Source organism: Diabrotica virgifera, chromosome 9 (genome assembly GCF_917563875.1).
Source record: "Diabrotica virgifera virgifera chromosome 9, PGI_DIABVI_V3a".
Taxonomy (NCBI): domain Eukaryota; kingdom Metazoa; phylum Arthropoda; class Insecta; order Coleoptera; family Chrysomelidae; genus Diabrotica; species Diabrotica virgifera.
The window spans coordinates 80,867,926-80,890,895 of NC_065451.1; the positions used below are offsets into that span (position 1 = coordinate 80,867,926).

General features: G+C 32.0%; 1 protein-coding gene across 1 annotated transcript; it reads left to right on the forward strand.

The window, feature by feature from the left end:
- The first annotated feature begins 8,914 nt into the window (after positions 1 to 8,914).
- On the forward strand, positions 8,915 to 12,081 carry LOC126891041 (uncharacterized). The gene is made up of 2 exons (XM_050660220.1): positions 8,915 to 9,523; positions 11,278 to 12,081. The coding sequence occupies exons 1-2, from the start codon at positions 8,915 to 8,917 to the stop codon at positions 12,079 to 12,081; spliced, it is 1,413 nt and encodes a 470-aa protein (XP_050516177.1).
- The last annotated feature ends 10,889 nt before the right edge of the window (positions 12,082 to 22,970 follow it).

The window sequence follows — 22,970 nt, forward strand, 5'->3', positions numbered from 1 at the left end:
TTAATAATCCTAATAATAGTATACCTTCATTTCCTTAAACATAATTAAACTATACAATAATTTTTCAAAAATTTTATATTTCAAGGTTAGCTCATTTATTTTAAAATAGTAGGGGGGATTATAAACTATCTGTAAAGATAGTGTGCACATTATCTAAGTTTGAATCCTTATCGAAACATTTATTTCATGGTCAGGTATTATACTTACGTTTATCACCTCCGAACAGAAACGATATTGTCAGCCAATATTGGCTTCTTCATTAACAACAAATTTGTACATACATTTTTACATTAATTAACTTTCATATATAAACCATTCATTACATATTTTTCCCATACTGTAAAAACCTGTGTTATCAACAGGAGTGTTATAGCTTAGTACGTCCGGTTTAGCTAGTGTATAAAAATTGTATATAGGGGTAATAGATTTGTTTCATTAAATTGGTTAGTTGTACCTAAATATATGTTTTATTTCCTATAAATTCGCATATCTAGATAAAAGTAATAGTACTATAACAGTAATAAGTAGATGCAGGCAGCAGTATAAGTCACTCGGTGAAGTAAAATTCACCAGGCGCCCTCTTTACTTTACTTACTTTATTAGTTATCGTCTTATTTCGGGTGTGCAAATTCGGCCTGATCCTCTCCTGAGTCACACAAAAGGTCTCTTACATATCCAGCTAGCCAGCTCAATAACAAGCAATTAAGCTACTCCTTCAAAGCTTATACCTATTCTTCCACATCACCTACAGATTTGTTATAATTAACACCCATTCGTTACATTTTCATTTAAATCATCGATTGAACATACTGAACGTACCCATATATTCTTACTCTCTAAGTATCTGTATTTTCAATACAGAACATGCCGCTACTTCATAGTACTTGGTTGTCATTTTAAATGTCGTTTTCAATGACAGTGTCACTTCATCGACTTAACCCCTACTCCCTGACATAAACTGGAAGGGAAAAATTAATCCTTAAAAAGGCATGTAATTTCAAAATTAAATCATTTTGTTCCATCAAATCATTTCTCTTGGGGTAAGAATAATATTATATTGTAATTATATTTCTCCGTCTAACAGTTTTTCTAATGTTTTTTTTTATATCTAACCTAACTTTCAATGTCAGACCATGTGTTCTGATATTTTAGCTTCAAATATAATTATCTTTTTAATTTACATGTATGCACGTTTAGTAATCAGAATTTTAACTATTCTCATCTAAATTTCATTTAATTTATTCTTGTCATCTGCTACTCTTTCTGACGATTAGAACGGCAGATGGCACACGTTGGTTTTTCTTCTTGATGATTGATATGTGTCTCGATTTTATAGTTTTTGGATAAAAGCACTTTTTTTCCTTCGGGAGCTTCAAGCCATCCACACCGGTGATTGAACTAAGGCTAACACAATGGGGACCATGACATCTAGACTCCAGCATCCAACATCTTTAGCTGCGGGGGCCTAGGGCCGAAGATCCGCCCAGGCCTACGAGAAGTCCACAACAGCAGCACCATTCGACATCAAGAAGTTACCATCGAGCCGAATACCAAAAGCCATAAGTATAATCCAGAATTGTTAGTTTTTGGCAAGAATTTGAATACATTTGTTAATGCAATTTAGTAAGTCATATTTTTATTATATCTTTATGAACAATAAACATGATTAGTTAAAAACAGTGTTTTGTTTGTTTCCATTCCAATTTTCATAGTTCATATCTAAGGTTAGGACAAGACGAACACACACCTGAGTGACTGAGCTAAGCTAAGGGTGTAACGATAGCTGTCTTAGTTGGTTGAAGTAATATTTTCGAATATTGTTTCAATTAGCTGGGGTAGTCCATCGCTTATTTCGTTACACTGGCGCCCAACGTGGGGCGCCACCTCAATTATCTTGGATAATTGAGGTAATATTTTCGAATATTATTTCAATTTGCTGGGTAGTCAATCGCTTATTTCGTTACACTAGCGCCCAACGCACTTGTCTTATCCGAAGAATTGAGCTGTAAATTTTTGGTTTGGTGCAAGCATACAAGCATTAATAAATACTATTTTCATATATCTTTCATTTTTATATTCAATTTTTGCAGTAAATCTATATGTATTATCTATTTTGGTACTTTTGACTAATTTTTATATATTAAACGATAATTTCATGTTATGGGTCAAAAAAGTATTACCGGTTACAATAATTTAATTATATATTTCTACATATTTCATTTTAAATACATTTACAGTTGCAAATATTGGTATTCTTAACATTTGGAACTTTTTACCTACTTTTTTTTTGGCTAATTTTTATAGTAGAAATCTTCACATTAATGTCCACATGGCATTTTCTCTGTTTTTTCAATTTAACCAGTTTTTTTGGTAGTTCTTCTTTAATTACTTTCTTATTTTGTCGTAACTTTCCAAAACCCAAGAGAATTTTTCCATTCCTTGTCATATTTTCTGTACTTTTTATACGTACTATTTCTTCTACGTTCTTTTTATAGGTACTACTGTGTACTCTAAAGTGCATTTAAATCTTGTTTTATTACTTATTTTCAATTACTTTTTACTTATTCTTATATTTCCTAGTTGTTTTCATATATTTATTACCAATTTTGTACAACTACCAAAAATTTTGTCATTCCGTCGAACTTTCTGTTCGGATGGTATATACTACTTTACTTGTATAGTAAAGACTGGGACAATTTTCAAGTTTTTTTTTCATTAAGTTGTTTTATTATTCTTATTCTTTTTCTTTTCTTATTCAGCATATGAATTTTGACCATTCTTCTTCTATTTGTGTTGAATCTCAAAAATGTTTGTTCGTAAAGCATGATATTTTAAAATTTTCATCTTTTTGCATTATTGCACTTATTTAAGTATGATAAACATTATATTTAACATCCTTTTTATTTAACAATGCCCTATTTATCTATATATTATTGTTTTAATTTTTTATTTTGGGTGATTCCCAATAAGAATGGCTCTCGGCCATATCTCAGGAACCGTTTATAGTACAGCTTTGGGAAAAAAAATTTATAAAAAAAGTTGCCTCGAGAAAAGCCTGGAAATTGTTTTCATATTTGTAAGTCCACCGCTAGAGGGCGTAATTAAATATCAAAAATTTCAAAATCAAAATTTTACAAAATTTACATAATGAAAGGGCACTGAAAATTCGATTATCGTATTATTCGCAAAATTCTGCGAATATTTGATTTCACAAGTGTAACTCTACCTTTGCAAATAAGAGGTGGGGGTGAGTGGGAACCTTCTTTATGAAAAATGGCTGTAAGTCCGGTTCTGCTTAATCGATTTTTGCAAACTTGGTCTCGTTGAAAACAGATCTTTTTCGTTAATGTAAGAGTTATAATTACGAAACAGCCTAGTAAGTAATATGTCAGCTAGAGGGCGCTATTTTATGTTTTTCGGAAATCTAGTTTTCTTTGGAAAATATTAAATACAAGTATGCACTTTTAACCTTGTATTACAAAATTAGACCAAATTATCAACAGAATATCGAAAACCGCATGTCGATACCTTTTTTCTATCTCGAGATATCTTAAGAAACGTATAAATTGTAAACATACTGATGTCACCGGTAAACGAAGTTAAGGAAATCAAAGTGAAAACAGGTAGTGTGCTATGGAAACAAATTAGAGCGGGACACTTGCGGAGTGCCGACAGAAGTGAATATTTCTCATAGATTCAATTATATTCGGTTCGATTCAATTCAATTCCATTTAATTGGATTTAATTTTATTTATTATAATTATGCTTATAATTTAATATATTTAAAATATACCGAATTTAATACATAATATATGGTTTGTCAAACGTAGGAAAGAGTTTAAAAATCTTACAATCGCCGAATTTTTTTCTACGTTTGACAAACTGTACTAGTGATTTTACCTATTAATTTTAGAATTAACAAACTTTCAAAAGAAGTTTTACTTCAAATTTGATAGTGAATTTAATTATTATTATATAAAGTGAATAGGATGTTTAAAAATACAATTTGAGGATAAGTAGGTTGAAAGGAATAATGTAATCAACAAATTTAAAAAATTCACTTTTATATAATGGCCTCCCCTTTAATGAGAGTATCTAAAAATAAATGAACTCTTCCATGCATTATTTACGATTAAAATTTACACTAAGTATTTACTATACTTCATCAGTAATTAAATTTTTAAATTAAAAAATATAACCGATATTAATAAGAAAAATAATAATTTAAAGCTTTATGTATCTTTATATCTTATTAATCCTAATTTTAACGGGTAAAATCACTAGTATATAATATTATGTATTAAATTAGGTATATATTATATATTTATATTAAATTATAGATATAGTATATATTAAATAAAATTAAATCTAATCGAATGGAATCTAATTGAATCAAACCAATATAATCGAATCTATAATAAGTATTCACTTCTGTCGGCATTCCGCAAGTGTCACGCTTTAATTTTTTTCCACAGCACACTACTTGTTTCCACTTTGATTTCCGTAACTTCGTTTACAGGAGACATCAACAGTTATGTTTAAAAATTAACACGTTTCTTAAGATATCTCGAGATATAAAAAAGGTATCGACATGCGGTTTTCGATATTCTGTTGATAATTTGGTCTAATTTTGTAATACAGGGTTAAAAGTGCATATTTGTATTTAATATTTTCCAAAGAAAACTAGATTTCTGAAAAACATAAAATAGCGCCACCTAGCTGGCATATTACTTACTAGGCTGTTTCGTAATTATAACTCTTACATTAACGAAAAAGATCTGTTTTCAGCGAGACCAAGTTTGCAAAAATCGATTAAGCAGAACCGGACTCATAGCCATTTTTCATAACAAGGTTCCCACTCACCCCCACGTCTTATTTGCAAAGGTAGAGTTACACTTGTGAAATCAAATATTCGCAGAATTTTGCGAAGAATACGATGATTGGATTTTCAGTGCCCTTTCATTATGTAAATTTTGTAAAATTTTGATTTTTAAATTTTTGACATTCAATTACGCCCTCTAGCGGTGGACTTACAAATTTGAAAATAATTTCCAAGCTTTTCTCGAGGTAACTTTTGTTATAAATTATTTTTTCCCAAAGCTGTACTATAAACGGTTCCTGAGATATGGCCGAGAGCCATTCTTATTGGGACACCTGGTACATAATTTTTATATTTGTATATTTTTGTCAACAGATGTCTTGAAAAAGAATTAAAATAAATTCGAAAGCTTGACAGTAAGTCAAAGAGTTTTCTTTGTCTTGTGGGCCAAAAATAGACTGCGTCCTCAAGAATCACTGCTTGATATATATATTTCTCATGAATGATTGGAAAGAAGTATTCAAAAGTGCGGGATCTCAAAGAACTACCAAAAAGGATTCTTATGAAGTAATGCAATTAAAATATAACGATTTTTTTTTTCTTCATGATCTGTCAAAGGAGATAATAAAGAACAGAAATGTAGACGAAGATGGTAGCACAGTAAACTGGCTTGAAATAAAATGTTTTAAGTACTAGAAGAAAACCCAGATGTCATATTCTATAAATATAGTCATCAAGCCGATTTAAACAAAAATTATGTAAAACGTAAGGATAGACATCACAACACGTCTATTATTATCAAACAAGCTTATACCAGTAGACTCCTTATAAGTACATTGAAGAAACTAGATCTTTTTAAGATATGTGACACAGGTATAATCCCTAAAGAATTACAAGAGTGGTATCGTTCCGCAACTTCTCTACAGGAAGAAAGAGCTCCAGAGCCGACTCTGCATGAACAAGAATCTGAAGAAAGTGACAAAATTTTGACTGTGATTATAATATTTTATGTTAATTTTTTATGTTGTTTAGGTGTTATATTTCTCTTTTGATTAAAATTTTATTTCTTTTTGTTATTATTAAATTCCTCATTATATTGGTGAGAACTCTAGGCACATCAGGCACATCTATCACTTACACAAATGTACCATTCAAAGCAATGGTTTAAGTTACTATGAATTATTTCAAATTCTTATGTTCCTGTCTGTTACAAAATAAAATAAGTCCAAATAAATTTAAATCCTCAATATCTCAAAACTACAAAATGATGTCACATAGTAAGTTTTACCTTTACAACGACGATATTATGTCTGATGATGTGCCTACATTATTTGCTCGTCAAGATGATGATGAACCACGAAGGAAACGTATTATTTTAAGTGGTAAGGATTTATGTACGGGTAAAAACAATAAATAAAATTAATATATTTTTTTCAAACACTATCTTATCACTGTATTTCCTACTATGAATTAAAGTTGTTAGCTTTCAGCAAGAATTCGAATATATATCGTTGAATCTAATACATCATATTTTAAATAAAAATGTATACTATTTTAATTCAGTTGGAAATTTACTGTTACATATTTGTACCGCTAGGATGTAATGTAAGCATATTCTCTAGTTATTTTGTAGAAATACACACATCCAAACTTATATGGAATCACCATGTATTTCAAAGTAATATTTATTTCGTTTGAAAAAAGTTGTTTTGATGCGAAGAATAAAGGTTTTTATTGAAAATAAACAAATATATAAGACAATCTGATAGTACAGCTCGGTACGGTATAGGTTATTTGCTTGAGTTGCAAATTGAACGAAAATAAATAAACTAACTTTTGCGTCCAAAAACGAAAATACGCCTGATGTGGGTTTATAGAACTTACAACGAGGAAAGATTATTGGTCTTGTGGAGAAAGTAATGTTCTCAGAGGGACATAGCTGTAGAGATAGGCGTAATACAGGGCGTTCTCTCCAAAACATATGCTAGGTAACAGGAACTAGGAAAGCTCAAAAATAAAGCAAGGGAAAGTCGCCAAAAGAAATAACGGCTCTCCAAGATCGTTAAATTGTCCAATCAGCTGGAAGACACACAACCATTTCTCACCTGCAGCTCCAAAGGCAGCTTTTGGAAGCTACAGATGTAACTGTTTAAGTTGAAACCAAAAGAAGAAGAGTTCGTACCAAGAAGTATACAACACGAGACAGTTATGGGTTTCCGATTTATCCAGGCAGCACAAGACTGATCGCCTAAATTGGTGTCTTCACCACCAAAACTGGAACATTGGGAAATGAGAAAATGTGCTGTTTATAAAAAAAGTCAGGATTTGTGTAAAATCAGATGACCCATGAAATCGTGTACTTAGAGGTCGAAGAAGACAAGCAAGAACGAAAACTGTCAGATCTGTTCTCAAATATACAAGGGGAAGTGTAATTAATGTTCTGGAGACGAATTGTGATCCGTAAAAAAACTCCTTTAATTTTCATCCAATAAACTTTAACTGCTCACAGGTATGTTGATAAACTGTAGTTAGGCTCTGGAGAGGTGCAACAGGAGAAAATTTAATTTTATTGCATGATAATGGACCTCTACATACCATTAGAGTGACTACAGACATCATTGAAGCAGAAGGTATTCCTTGTTTGGAGTGGCCTGCTTGCTCATCCGAGCTTAATCCTATAGAGTATTTGTGGGATATTCTTAAAAGAAAAATTAGAGCTCGCCGGGATAATCCACAAAACACCGCACGGCTAGTACAAGCTGCTCTTAAAGGAGGGAGCAACCTACCACAACAAAATGTTGATAATTTGATTAGGAGCGTGCCCACCCACGCAAACTGAAGCTTGCATAAGGACTATGAGGTGATAACACTGACTACCACAAAACACAAACAAAATAAAAACAATTTAAACAGTATTCGTTTTACTTTGAAATTTTGTATGCTATTGACTTTAAAATAACTACTTCCAATTTGTTTGTTAAATACTTTATTGTTTTATTTAATTGTTATGTATTTGTTATTAAATTGCTTTAAAATAAGTTTGACTTCGTGTGTTTGTTTTTTAAATTCGTAGGAAATGGTAAGAAATATCAGATGATTCCATATCAGTTTGGGTGTGTGTATATCATATGTTTTGTTTTCATTGTGTGGGATTTTTAGTAAGATTTTTCGAGGGGAAATGTAAAAGTGCTATATGTACCTACTAAGTTGTTTTATATCAGAGGTCTGACTATTCAAGAAGCTGTTGATAAAGCCTTTGGAGAATACGAGGAGATAGATAACTGATAACTCTATAGAGTAAGTTTATACAGCGCCACAGGATCCGGCTACTCTGACGGAGGATTCCGGAGATACTTGCCGATGCAGAAGTTAGAACTGCTGATGGGGGGATGGCCCGTTTCGGCGCCGGCGATTCGGCGCCGGCGATTCGGCGTCGGCGTTTCGGCGCCTGCCGGTTCGGCGCCCGCCGATTCGGCGCCCGCTGATTCGGCGCCGGCTGATTCGGCGACAGATACTTTGGCAAAGTGAGAGAGAAAAAAAAATAGTTGTTAATGTATGATAGTCTGAAATTTTCTTTAACAAAAAATGTAGAGTCAGGAGAACAATTTTCGACATTTTAATTTTAGAAGATGTAAAATAATTCACAAAAATAATGTTTTATTTAATAATTTTATGCAAAAACCATTATTTTAATATTAAGAAATTTTTGATTAAACAAATACAAATTACTTTCATTCTATAATCTGCAATATAGGATTATTAGTTTTAATAGGTACGTTAATTTCAGATGTCTGATACTAAGAAGTATTAAGTATTTTTTGAATAATAACAAATTTGTGCAGGGTCTAAACTTCTTAATCTTCTTAAAGAGACAGATTTTCGTAGAAACAGTGATAATAGTATTACTGGATAAGTAGAAAAATCATATTTGACCAGTTTAAAACGTACCCATAATTAAAAAACGATTAACTCTCTAAGGATTATGACGAAGCAGGGTTGGCAATCTTCTCAGTTAGAACTTGAGCTTCATTCAGTGCTGAAAGGTTATAGTGAAAGTTTAAAGTTGTGATTAAAAAAGAAGTTAACAAATTCGTAATGGAGAATCAAGTGAAGAGTAAACGAGGCGGAAGCAAATTTATTCACGATGGCTTTGCCTATGTATTTGACAAAGCTAGTAAAGCAGATAATACATTGAAATTTTACCGCTGCGAACAGAAAGACCGATGTAAGGCACGAATTCATGTTCAGAACAACGCTGTGATCAAGTTCTTAAATGATCATTCGCATGAGCCCACTCCTGCCAAAATTGAAGTCGATGCTGCCAAGACGAAAATAAAGCAGTTGTCCGAAAGTAGCCGAGAGCCAACTGTTCAAGTTATTAACCAATGCATTGATAACTTATCTCAAGCAGCCCAAGCATCAATGCCAGACCAGTGTGCTTTAAGGAAAATCGTGAGAAGAAAACGTCACGAAGTTCTTGCTCCACCTCCAGCTCCAGCGTCAGCGGTTGATCTTGTTCTACCAGAGCGTTACACCACCATTGATGCCCATGGAGAGAATGAACAATTCTTGCTCGCTGACAATGGTCCTAGAGAGGATAGAATTTTGATTTTTGGACGTCGCAGCAATCTGAGGTACTTGCAACAAGCCGAGAACCTGTACGTGGATGGAACATTCAAGTCTGCCCCACCGCTTTTTGCTCAGGTATTTATATATTTTTATACATATATTCATGATTATTTTTTTTTATTTTTATTTTCAAACCCTATTAACGCTAGCCAATGACTTTATTATTTTGTGTGTTTTAACTTAACTGAACTATACGAAATTTTAAAAATTCAACAAAATGAAATGGTTAATAAGTTTACATGAAACCTATTTTAATATATATTTATTTATTTTTTGTAAATAATATAGAACCCATTGGTGTACAATAAGAGAGAGTTTAAATAATAAAACATTTAAAAATAATAACTTCTATATCGAATATTTTATAATTATGTCCAGTACATCTAAAGTACGTACAGTTTTATACATTACTGTTTATTTCTTGGTAAAAAAACTAGTAAAAGTGAAACCATTTTTATTTTATCTGATGAAAATCGATCCGGGTTAGCCAGACTTCCGGGTCATCGGAGGCCGACTTATCGGGGTTCAACTGTAAATAAATATTGAAAATTAGTACTATATCTCGTCTTCAATTATTATTTAGTTTAGTCACCGTTTAGTATATCGTGGGTCAACCCCTTTTCAAACAAACAATTTTGTCCAAAGATTAGACAGGTAGAGAAATATGCGACCTTCGACCTTTATATTTAGTAATAGTTAATCAGAATTAGTAAGTACATTTTGGAAAACCTATTTTATGATTGATAAATACTGTGTTTTAAAACGGTTTCATTAGATTTCAGGTATATTTACCCAAAATTTGAATACAATTAAATAAACTTTCCAACAGGTAAACACTGAATTAGATCCAGATAAGAATGTATATTTTGCAGGTACAGAGTTTCTTGAGGATTAAATTAACAATCAGGAGGAAAGTTTATGTGTCCCTGCTGATAGGCTACTTATGGTTAAAATAAATAAATAAAATCGAAAATATATTAGTTTTCGATTTAGTTTCAAACTGTAGTTCGAAGTGCAGTCTTCTTTGGGTTTGGCCTCTTTTTGGACCAATTGTACTATACTACCTCCGTAACTTTGAAACTGTTTACTTTAGAAGGATTATGCATAGGGGCTTTTTTATTTCAAATTTAATGTAGAACATTTTTGTATAGAAGGTTGTTCATGCTAAACCGCATAGTTATAGAAGTATTGACGAAAGTCGTAAAAAACTACGAATTTACCGATTTCTCCCCCCAAACCCGACGCTCAAAATGGTGTGACTTTTTCCTGAACATTATATGAACCATATAGAACAATTTGGTGTTGGTTTGAATGTCTGGGTTATGTCATCTTTTGAATCAATTGTATCATACTATTATAAAACAATACACCACTGAATCTCTAATCCAAATAAGTAAAAAGTGTGGGAAATCCTGGAGAATCCTGTACAGGTGCCATCTATCCGTGAGAAAAATTTGGCACAAATTAGTACATTTGGTTGCGTCTCTTTATACTTTTCACTCAACGGTATCATGCATTTTAATAGAAAATATTTTTTTTGTACAAGTTATTACATTTTTCAGTGTAGGTTCGTTCGTATGACGTACAACGTACGGCCGTTGGTATATAAGCATGGAAGCTTACGCCGTATGTCCGAACTTAAAATCGCTGGGATTATTTACCTCAAAAAAATTAGTAGCTGGGGGTGAAAGGGCCCCTTAACTTCAATCAGAAATTTCATTTCATTTATTATGGAATGTCATTTGTTAAAAAAAATGTTTAAACAAATAGTAATGAAAAACGTTATGTAATTTTATAATATATTTATAATATATGTATATTTATTTTAGGTATATATTATATTGGCAAGTGTTTATGGTGGTGTCATCCCAATTTTGTATGGCTTGCTGCCTAACAAGAGACGGCAAACATATGGTGAATTCTTTAGGATGGTAAAAGATGTAGCTCCTGACTTCAAACCCATGAGAATATTCTGCGACTTCGAAATAGCCGCCATCTTAGCTATTCAAGAACAGCTTGCAGAAAGTGCCATATCCGGATGTTTCTTTCATCTATCGCAGAATCTCCAGAGGCACATGGCACAGTTGGGTTTGAGATCACAGTATAACAACGAAGCCGACTTTGCCGTTCATGTTAAAATGATTTTAAGTTTGGCATTCGTCCCAATTGACCGAATTGACGATGCACTGGATCATCTTTATGCAACACTGCCTTTAGAAATCCAGGAACTTTTAAACCATTTCGAAGATAACTACGTTGGAAGACCCAACAGGAGAGGAGGTGGAAGGCGTCAACCATTGTTTCCACCAGAAATATGGAATCTGTACCAAAGAGTTCGGGATGGTGTTGACAGAACAAATAACCATGCAGAGGCGGCCAACAGAAGGATACAAAATGAATTGGGCATGGACCATCCAACGATATGGAAGTTCATTGATGCCCTAAAGAAAATTCAAGCCGGACGGGATGTTTTCCTTGAACGGCTGATTGCTGGAAACGAACCTCCAAGCAAGTTAAAGAAATATATTCAGGCAGACCAACGAATTGAAAGTCTAGTGTTAGACTACGAAAATAGAAACCTAAATGATTTTTTGAGGGGTATCGCCTATAATTTTGAAATGCGGCAAAATTAAGTAGTTTTTAAAACTTGTACATATTGTATATAGATATATTTTTTTGAATAAAGAGTCTCAATAAACTTGAAAATTTGTTTTTTTTTAAACCTTAAATCCGTAAAGAAATCCATAAAGTTTGAAAAAATAACATTTAATATATTTTTTTAGTGTGGTATAGATATAAATCAAGAGCCTCTTAAATTTCTAAAAAAGTAACGTAGGTATAATCTGGCGCCAAAACAGCCGACGCCGAATCGGCCGGCGCCGAACCGGCCGAAGCCGAATCGGCGGCGCCGAACCGGCCGCGCCGAACCGGCCGCGCCGAACCGGCGGCGCCGAATAGTACTAGACCCGCTGATGGAATAATAATTGGAGAAGATTTTATTATTCAACAGTCATAATCGACAGAAGATAACATTTCTTTAAAAAATGATATCGATATGCTCATATGGTATATCCAAAACTTTCTACAGCCCGGGATTGGGTTTCGGGAGATTTCACATAAAACGAGAAACAATTTCCTGAGTGATTATTCACTGTTTGAAAACAAATCAGTTGTTGATATATCCGAAATGTTCATAGATGAAGAAATCATTATATTCCTGGTATAGGAAACAAAGCAATATGCTCCTTTCAAGAACCTACCCGACCCAGGAGTCTCGCCAGAGGAAATGAAATGATACGACGGAACACCTGTTAAGATTCTATAAAATAAACAAAGTACGGCAATGTCGACTTTCAATGTCAAAAGTCTCTGAGAGGGCGCTAGAGGCGATGACAGCGACAGCGGAAGGAGATGGTGTGCTCTGTGATATACCCATTCCAATTTTGACAACGAACTAGTGAATACGAACAATTTTCAATTTTACTTTTACAATTTAGTGGTATGTTTCTTTTTTAATAAGTCAATAAATTTGTTAAGAGTGTACATCTCAATTTCAATACCATTGTTTACAGTGCGCTGAGTCGAAACAGTAACAACACCTAGTGTATAAAATTCCAAACGACAAAAAAGGCGTTGTGCTGGAAGATTTTGCAAAAGTTCAACACGCACGATGTGTAGAAAAAGTAGCGTAGGGATCTGTACTTATTTTTCGTTACTTTTTACACAAATCAAAATGTTTAAATTCATTTGTCTTTATTTTCAGTTTTTAAATAAGTAGAACTATTTACAGCTATATTTTGTATTTTTTACACCCGTTAGCTCCTAGCGTTACGTATATGTAACATCATATACTAAGTGATTTAAAAATCCGAATGCGTAAATTTATTTAGTTTTATGATTTTTAATAAAGCTGCCTACAAAAAAATATTAGCATCACATTAAAACCTGCGAAAAAATAATCTGGGCACTAATGGGTTAATTTCCATAAATTATTTTATCATGGAAGTTGTACTTTTATAACACAGTAATAATATTTAAGTATGCAATTTACTAATTACAATTATTTACATTTCAGGTACTACGTACTATGTAGTAGTATGCATGTATTTATCAATACCTCAACTGCATATGACACATCATCAGAAAGGTGGTGAGAAATCTGAGAAAGTCATCAATAACCAAAAAAGCCGCCCATGAAGATAAAACGAAGTGAAGTATTGAATACTTCCATAAAATGTGTGATAAGTTCTTGGCAAATAATACATTAGCTGAAATTGTAAAATTACAGTCAATCCTCAAGGATAGAAAATCTAAATGTCGACGATATACTGAGGATATTAAACAGTTTGCCGTCACTTTATATTTTCTGAGCACCCGAGCTTATGCTTTCATGCAGAAACTCACATACCTCCCCACAAAAAGCAGTCTCCCGCAGATATAGTTTATGCACCTGGATTACAAAATGAGGCAGTGTTCAAATGTATAGAAATTAAATCAAAAACAATGCTGGAACAAGAAAAGCATTGCCTACTAGGCATTGATGAAAGGTCGATCAAGGCTAATCTGGTTTTCTATATTGGACGGAATGAACTGGTAGGACTAAAGATTTGGGAAATGGGAAAAAATAATTTTTATTTGCACAAAATGCTCTTGTAATAATGGCAAGAGGAATTTATTTAAATTGGAAGCAGCCGTTAGCTTATTTTTTTGTTCACGCCCAATTTCAGGCAACTCAACTAAAAAGTGTTATTGAAGCATGCATCAGAAAAGTTTTGAAATAGGATTATATGTCAATGCTCTTGTGAGTGATCTAGGATCGAATTTTATAAACCTTGCAAATCTCCTTAATGTGACCCTAAATAATCCAGAATTTGAAGTGGATGGCAAATCCATAATTTATATTTTTGATACATGCCATCTTATCAAGGCAACAAGAAACAATTTAATTAAAAATATATTTTGTTTTGATGATAACAAAACATCTCGGGAAGTTTATTGAAGAATTTTATAACAAAGATAAAAATGGTTTATAGAATAGCTCCCAAACTACCCATTCACATATCCATCCAACAAATTTTAAAAAAATTAAGCTGAAATGGACTACTCAAGTTCTCAGCCATAGTGTAGCAAGTTGTATGAATGCATATCTGAGCTTGGGTGCAATATCTGGAGAAGCTCTTGGTACCATTGAGGTCATTGCGAAATTTGACAAACTCTTTGATGTACTTAACTCTTCTAGTAAGGAGGTAGTAAACCCATGGAAAAGAGGTTTTGAAGGCAATGACCAACAAATAAAATTCCCTTCTCGAATGGTTACATTTATTTCAAATTTAAAAATAAAAAGTCATTCTGGAAAAGATATAGCTTCAAAACTCAAAAAAGGCTGGATTATTACTATAAATGGTTTGAAGAAGTGGGCAGAATTTATAGCGGTGGACTTTCAATATTTAAAGACCAAGAGGATAAATCAGAATGTGGTAGAAAACTTTTTTGGGAGCATAAGACAAAACAAGGGGGTAATTCTGTTAATCCCACTTGACAACAATTTGAAATAGTATTTCAAAAACTTTTTTGCCAAGATTTTCTGCACTCAACTGCCATGAACTGTATTGAGGATGAGGATAAATTATTGTCCACCATTAGGCAGGCATATATAAAAAATAAGTTTGAGGAAAGTAGAGAATCTGAAAGAAGAACAATGCAATTGCCAGACTATGATTATAAAACCAAACATATTCTGAATAAAAATCCGTTTGTTTATGTATGTGGACATTTAATAAAGAAGGCTTTGAAGATTCATTCTTGCAATACCTGCCAGATGTTTTCAAAAGAATCTGCGGAATTAGATATAAATAAATTATTTATCTATTTTAAGGCCTATGATAGAGATAGAAATACTTATGGGGGACTAAAAGTTCCTAGTGAAAAATTTATAAATTTCGTTGTTAACATAGAAAAAATATTTTTATCTCAATTCAATGAAATTTCTAGAGGACAAGGAATATTGCGAATTTTATTAGAGGGGATTTTTTTCTATTTTGATTTTATTATTCTTATATTTCTGTTATAAAACCGATTTTGTAAATGAGGGAATTTTTTCAAAAAAGTGAAAATTTTTAAGGTAAGTTGAGGTAAAAAGCTTGCTTGTAGGTTGGCCCTGTAATACCGCGTGCATCAACATATTTAAATATCGCGTCTTAATCTTATGTAAATTCAGTGAAATTCCCTTTCCCAGAGACATCTTTAATCTATCTATCTATTCATTTGTTGATATCTAATTGTTGTTATCTAATTGTAATTTGTTGATATCTAATCTATCTCTTCATTTATTTGTTGTTTGTTGCTTTGATATTGAGCCTATTATCTTAGCTGTGCTATTGTGTCGTATTTTTCACTTTTATTTATTTAGTTTATTTTATTCTTAGTTCAGTGTTTTATAGTCTTATTAGTCACAGTTTTATTTTAGTTTATTTATTAATTTTTTTTTTAATTTGTATAATATAATATATAATTGGTCATTTATTATAGTGACATTTTGTTGCCTAAAAAATGGCAAATAACGTAAGATACATATTCCATCACAAATACAAAAATAATAAATGTTGATGTTTTCTTTTGTAGATTGACTGGTCTCGGGAGCTTTCTCTGGTATTGATTGAACAAAATGAAATGAATCTTTATCTGTATGACACCAAACATAAGTTTTATAAGCAAGAAACATGTTCGTAACGAAGCATTACTAAAAATATTGTGATAAGTTAAAAAAATAAATAAAAACGTTGAATTTAAAGATATTAATAAGAAAATTACTAATTTGAGGTAGCAGTTTGCTCATGAGAATGTTAAAATCCAATCACACCAAAAATCATGGGCAGAAAGTGAAGAAGTTATAGAATCGTCACTTTGGTTTTTTGAAAAGTTGTTATTTCTGATACCGCATATTAAGACACGCAAAACAAAGAGTATGGTGGACTTGCAAGTATGTTTTGCTAAATAAATATCATTGAGGAAAAATACAAATTTTGACATTTCTTAGATATTTTTACCAAATTGACCTACAATAATACTAGTACAAATCAATAACAGACAAGAGCTTGTCCCTATGAAGCATTGCTGAAATTACTGCTCCCCTTTTCAGCTATCCATTTTGTTTTTATCTTTAACTTTTCGCTTCTTCATTGTTTAAAACCTTCAGTGTTTTATTTACATAAATACTCAAATGTTAGTTGCTACTTTTGACAAACTAAACTGTAAAATATGTTGAAAATTCATAATTTGTGTGATTAACAATTTGATGTAAAGTGGCAACATGATCAATAAAATTAGAAAAACATTAAGGGCCGGTTGTTCGAACGCTAATCAACAATGATCACTATCAAATATTTAACTACTGTCACAACTGTCAATGTCAACTTTGGTTGGGTTGCTGAAAACATAATTGATTATAATTATGAGATTAGTTAACTAATTAACATAACAATTAATTAACATAACAATTATTAACATAATTGATTAACTAATTTCATAATTGTACTCAATCAACAAAATCAAAGTTGACATTGACAGTTGTGACAGTAATTAAATATTTAATAATGATCATTTTTGATTAGCGTTCGAACAACCGGCCCTTAATGTTACAAATATTACAAGAAGGTTCAAATAGCTTTCTTATTATGGAACAGAGATATTAAACTATTTTAAAATGTTGATTGTATTTTGTTTGCGCCACCAGTTATACTCAACTCAATACTGGGAAGATGTTTACGCCACCAGTTATACTCAACTCAATACTTTGTTTTATGCATGGCGCATTGTGGAGCCGCCGATCCCGCATGTGACGAGGCCAAAGTTCCTGCCAGGGCGTAGCTAGAAATCTAACAAGAGACTTTCATTGCAATATTAGCATGTGCACATATCATTTTTGTACGGTTATTTTCATTGCTTGTAATTAAATACTATAATACAGTTTAATGGCTTCCTTGTATCCAATTCTAAACAAATTTAATTAAGAGGTATATCTAAATAATCGACCATTCCTAAACTACTTGATAAGTTGATTTATAACCATATTAGTTTTACTTGTCAACAATTAATAAATAATTATCAACATGGCTTTATGCACAAGAAATCCACAACTACAAACTTACTATCTTATGAAACATCTATTATCAGAGATCTGGAAAGAAAATGTCAGGTAGATTGTGTATACACAGACTTTTCAAAAGCCTTTGATAGGATTGACCACTACTTACTGTTACATAAACTTAAGGCATATGGTTTCAGCGATCAGCTTTTAAAGTGGTTTGCTAGCTATTTAATGGGTCCCACACAAAAAGTCAAACTGGGTTCATTTATGTCAGATGCAATACAAATAAAATCTGGAGTTCCACAAGGTGCTCATTGCTCGCATCTTCTGTTCAATCTATTTATTAACGACATAGGTGAATATTTTAATCACTCGTAAGTACTTGCTATTTGCTGATGATTTAAAGATGTACAGATCTATCAAAGATCATGAAGATTGTAGTCTCCTTCAAAACGATCTCAATAATTTAGTTGAGTGGTGTAACAAAAACAGACCCTTTTATAACGTTAATAAATTAATGTCATTTCATTAGCTTCCACAAAGTTGCAAAAAAATATCAATCATCATATGTTATCGACAGTAAAGCGCTCTCTTATGTTAAAACAGTAAAGGATTTAGGAGTAATATTCGATGAAAACTTAACGTTTGTGGATCACATTAACTATGTGACAGCAAAGGCTTCAAAAGTATTGGGTTATATACTTCGCAGTTGTGCTGATCTTTCCCTTAATACAATAAAGGCTGTTTACTTATCATTGGTTATATCTATATTAGAATTCTCCTCTATTGTCTGGTCACCATTTTATAATGTTCATGTTGTTTGTCTCGAGAGAGTTCAAAATAAGTTTTTAAGATTTGCAGCGTACAGATGGGGATATAACGTTATTAAAGCACAACTATACCATCATCCGTAGTGATCTCAATTTGCACTCCTTAAAAGATCGTAGAATTATAAACGATCTAGCTTTTATTTATAAACTATTAAATACTGATATCAATTGCCCTGATTTATTAAAATTAATAAACTTTAATATTCCAAACCATGACCTGAGAAATAATAACTTGTTCCATGTACCTCATCATTCAACAAACTATGGTCTTAACTCACCAATAGATAGAACTTTGAGTCGCCTGAATGATTTGGACATCGATTTATTCTCTTCTTCCAGTAGAGTATTTATAAACCGACTAAAATCAATTTTTCCGGTCAGCACTTATGTTTAATGTTTAATATTATATTTTCAGTAGTTTTTTTAATTTTTACCATGGATTTTTGTATTATGTAATTGATTAATTTTTTATTGTCTGTAGTTAGTTGATTAATGTCGGTTTATATTATATTATTATTATGTATTGTCACTGCATAACGTGGATTGTGTGTATGTTAAATTTAGTTTTATTGTAATGTACTTACTACAGTTTTATGCTGTCACACTTTCATTTAATTCATTTAATTTTATTTTTTGTTTTTCTACTGTTTTACTGGACTTTACTACGACTTTACTTCTACTTATTGTTTATATATGTATATTTTTTATGAAATTGGGGAAACCCGTAAATAAATAAATAAATTTGGTCCTTCGTTAGTGGATATTGTACTAGTGATCGGGTGAAAATAAACAATACACCATGGCCCGGTTGTACAATCGAAGTTCAGCTCCGGCTCAGCGCCATTACCGAGTTGAGGGCAAGAAGTGCGTTGTACATACAAAGTTTAATTCTTGAACTCGGTTTAAGCCTGGGTTCAGCTGAGCGGTCGATGTTCGACGGTTCAACGATAGGTCAATGATTTTTAACACATTTTTGTCATTGTAGGTGGTTTGTTGATGTCAACAGCAATCTTTTAAAAAATGAATACAATTGAAAATTTAACCGATGATATTTTTTAGAATTGTTTAGATTTTTTAGAACAATTTAGACGCAGAGAAGATCATTTCCTAAAATGGAATGATATTGAATTTCAGCAAAGATTTAGACTGTCTAAAGATGCAGTTCGCTATTTACACGATAAAATTGCTGATAAGGTAAATTTCGAACGGAGAGGTAAGAACTTTAAACAATGGGAAATTATATGTTGGTTATTAATTGAATTTTATAACTTTTTAGGAACCATGCTGTATATTCTCAAGACATGGTTTTTGTTGCTGTGAGGTTTTACGCGAGGGGTTCCTTTTTCCAAGTTTTGGCTGATTTTGTGGGCATTGACAAATCAACAGCTTGCAGAATTATCCAGAAAGTATCCAGAGCAATTTGCCAGTCTCAACAAAGAGTTTATGGGAAGGTGAGATGAGAACAATTAGTAGAGAGTTCTATAAAATAAGCCGTTTTCCAAGATTTATTGGTACTGTTGACTGCACTCACATACAAATTTCTTCACCTGGTGGACAAGAAGCAGAAATTTATCGAAATCGCAAAGGATTTTTTCTTTAAATGTCCAAGTAGTGTGTGATGTACAGTGCAAAACGCAGAATACAGTTTGTCGGTGGCCTGATTGTACACATGACTCAAACCATATTCAATAATTCTAGGTTAAGAGCCGATTTAGAAAGGGATCATTATAGAAGGTATCTTTTGGTTGGTGATAGTGATTATGGTATCAAAAAATACCTTATAACACCCTTAGGCAATCCTCAATCGCCAGCAGAAAATCTGTTTAATGAGGCACAAATTAGAACGAGGGATCCAATAGAAAGGATATTTGGTATATGGAAACGGCGGTTTCCTGTATTGGTCTTTGGAATACCCGTTCTACATGAAGAAAAGGAAGCAGCAATGGCCTTAGCCAATCTAGAAAATGAAAATGTTGTTGATAGAGGAGCAAGAGATGTAGACAACAATATAACCAGATATCAACTGGTTCATGAATATTTTTTTCTAATTTTTTAAATTAAGGATATAGGATTAAATAATAATTACTTTGCTAGTATTAATTAGGAATTACTTTTCAGTTTGGTTAAATGGTAGATTACGGTAGGTAATTTATTTATAAAAGATAATACTTGGGAATGGGGTTGTATTTAATCCTCAACATTTTTGGAAATACATAAATAACAAACGAAAAGTTACAATCTGCCATCTAGTATGTTCTAAGGTGATAGTACAGATGATAAATGCTTAAGACATAGTTAGTCTATTTACTAATTTTTTCTCAACTACATTTTTAATTTAAAAACTATCATATTGAATGGAGTTAACCATAATCTGCTTATTGCCAAATTATAAGGCTATGAATTTGGAATCTGCCGTCTCGTATATTCTATGGTGATAGTACAGATTATAATGCTTAAGACATAGTTAACTTATTTGCTAATTTGTTCTTAATTAACTATTCTAATTGGGCAATAAGCCACAATTTAACTTGAAAAAATAATTTTATTAACGTTTCGACTTCGGGCATCATTGACTGAAGTATTTTTTCGAGGTAAATTGTGGCTTATTTCTTAATTAGAACAGTTAATTACAAAAATGCCACAGAGAAATAGCTTCAATACAATAATTTTTTCTCAACTACATATTTTCATTTTAAAACTATCACATTAGTCATTGTCATATTTTATTGATCCTTTAATACAATAAAAATGTATAGGATACGTCATTACAACATTCCGTATAAAAAACAACATTAATTTTTATAGTACAATATTCACAATGTAACTGTTTTTGGCAAATTATTATATAAGGTCAGTCCCATATATCGGAAACAATTTTGAAACTTCGATGTTTTTTGTTTAGGAACTCGTAAAGAATCAGCACTTCTTGCATTATGATAGCGCTTTGTCACTGAATTCACTTGCTCTGACCATTTGAGATTACAATCAATGAACACATCCAAAAACTTTGTAGAGTGAGTGGAAGTTAATATATTGTTTCCATCATGGATAGTTAAGATTTAGTCATTGGTAGATGAGTGAAAATAAAGGATTTCCGTATTGTCAATGTTTAATATTAATCCGTTATTATTACACCAGTGTATAAAGCAGTCAGCAACAGTATTCATTGCCATTTTTAATTCCTCGAGTGTATGTGCGGAGACTGTTAACGACGTATCATCAGCAAATATTGATATTGTAAGTGCTCTTATGTGGTCTAGTAGGTCGTTAATAAAAATTAGGAATTATAATGGTCCCAACACGGATACCTGTGGTACTCATTTATTTGTCGTGTATGGATCTGAGCTTGATTCTTTAATTTTAACAACACTCTTCCTCTCACATAAGAAATTTATTATACATTCTAGAAATATCCCTCTAAAACCAACATTATACGGGGTGTTTCATTAATAATTGTCCATATAGTAACTGAAGAAACCTCAGCACAAAATACGAAGATTTAACCTAAAACACATATAAAATGTGGTTTCTTACTGAGTTACAGGGTGTTTTATCTAAAAAGTTAAAAATTATTTTTGCCCAGAATTTCAAAACTATTCGACGTATTCTTTTCATACTTGGCAGAAAGTGCGACTACTATAAACCCTACTAAATTATGATAAAAAAACGTTTCTAGCTACTACCAGAGGCGTACGACAGGGGATAGTAAATGGTTGACCCTTCTCAAATTCTACGCCACTGGAGGAATTACTATTTTAGTGCCATTTTTAGATTTTCCAATACTTTCTACGTAAATAATACTCGTCATTGGTGACGATAAAGTCATTAGTTTTCGAGATATTTGAAGTTAAATATGAAACGGCACAGTTATTTTGATTAATTTATGATAAAAATATGATTCATATGATTAAAATTTAAAAATTATTTGTACCCAATACTTTAAAACTATTTGACGTATCCTTATCATACTTGGCAGAAAGTTTAATCTGGTAATTATTAAGAATGATCAGCAAGCTCCTTTGCAATGGGAACTTATTCGTATAGTTAACGTCTTTCCGGGACAGGATGATGTAATTCGCGTTGTCGAAGTCAAAACTTCTCACGGCACGATGAAACGACCGGTGGTCAAGATTTGTCCTCTTCCAGGCAATTAGGAAATGGAACTGCCTTTTTTAATTAAGTTTAACTTTAGTTTTATTTTTTTTCTTTCTCTCTTACTTTGAAAACATTCGTTTTGGCGGGGTGAATGTTTATTTATTTATTTTATATTGAATCATTCTAATATTTACTTATTTTCGGGTAAAATAAGTGTTGATAATTTAATAATTATATTTAGTTGCTTTGGTCTGTGAAGAATTATCGCTTTGGTATTAATTCCCAAACCGTTTTCTCCGTCTTTTGGTTGTAGAATTAATTACTTCTTTTTCCTGATTGGTTTATTTAAAAAGACTACACTTACTAAAGCTAAGTTTAGCTTTTACGCCAGACACATCGAGAATTAATATTGTACAAAAAAGTCCCAAATATTAATTTGGACTTAATTATGAACTATTATAATTGAAAAGCTATCGTTTTTGAAATATATGGAACATTGACAAATATTTTA

Bases quoted from the DNA above. Each gene is read 5' to 3' on its own strand.
- LOC126891041 (XM_050660220.1), top strand. From the start codon at position 8,915: ATGGAGAATCAAGTGAAGAGTAAACGAGGCGGAAGCAAATTTATTCAC. The intron at 9,524-11,277 runs GTATTTATATAT...TATTTATTTTAG, and splicing joins CCCCACCGCTTTTTGCTCAG to GTATATATTATATTGGCAAG.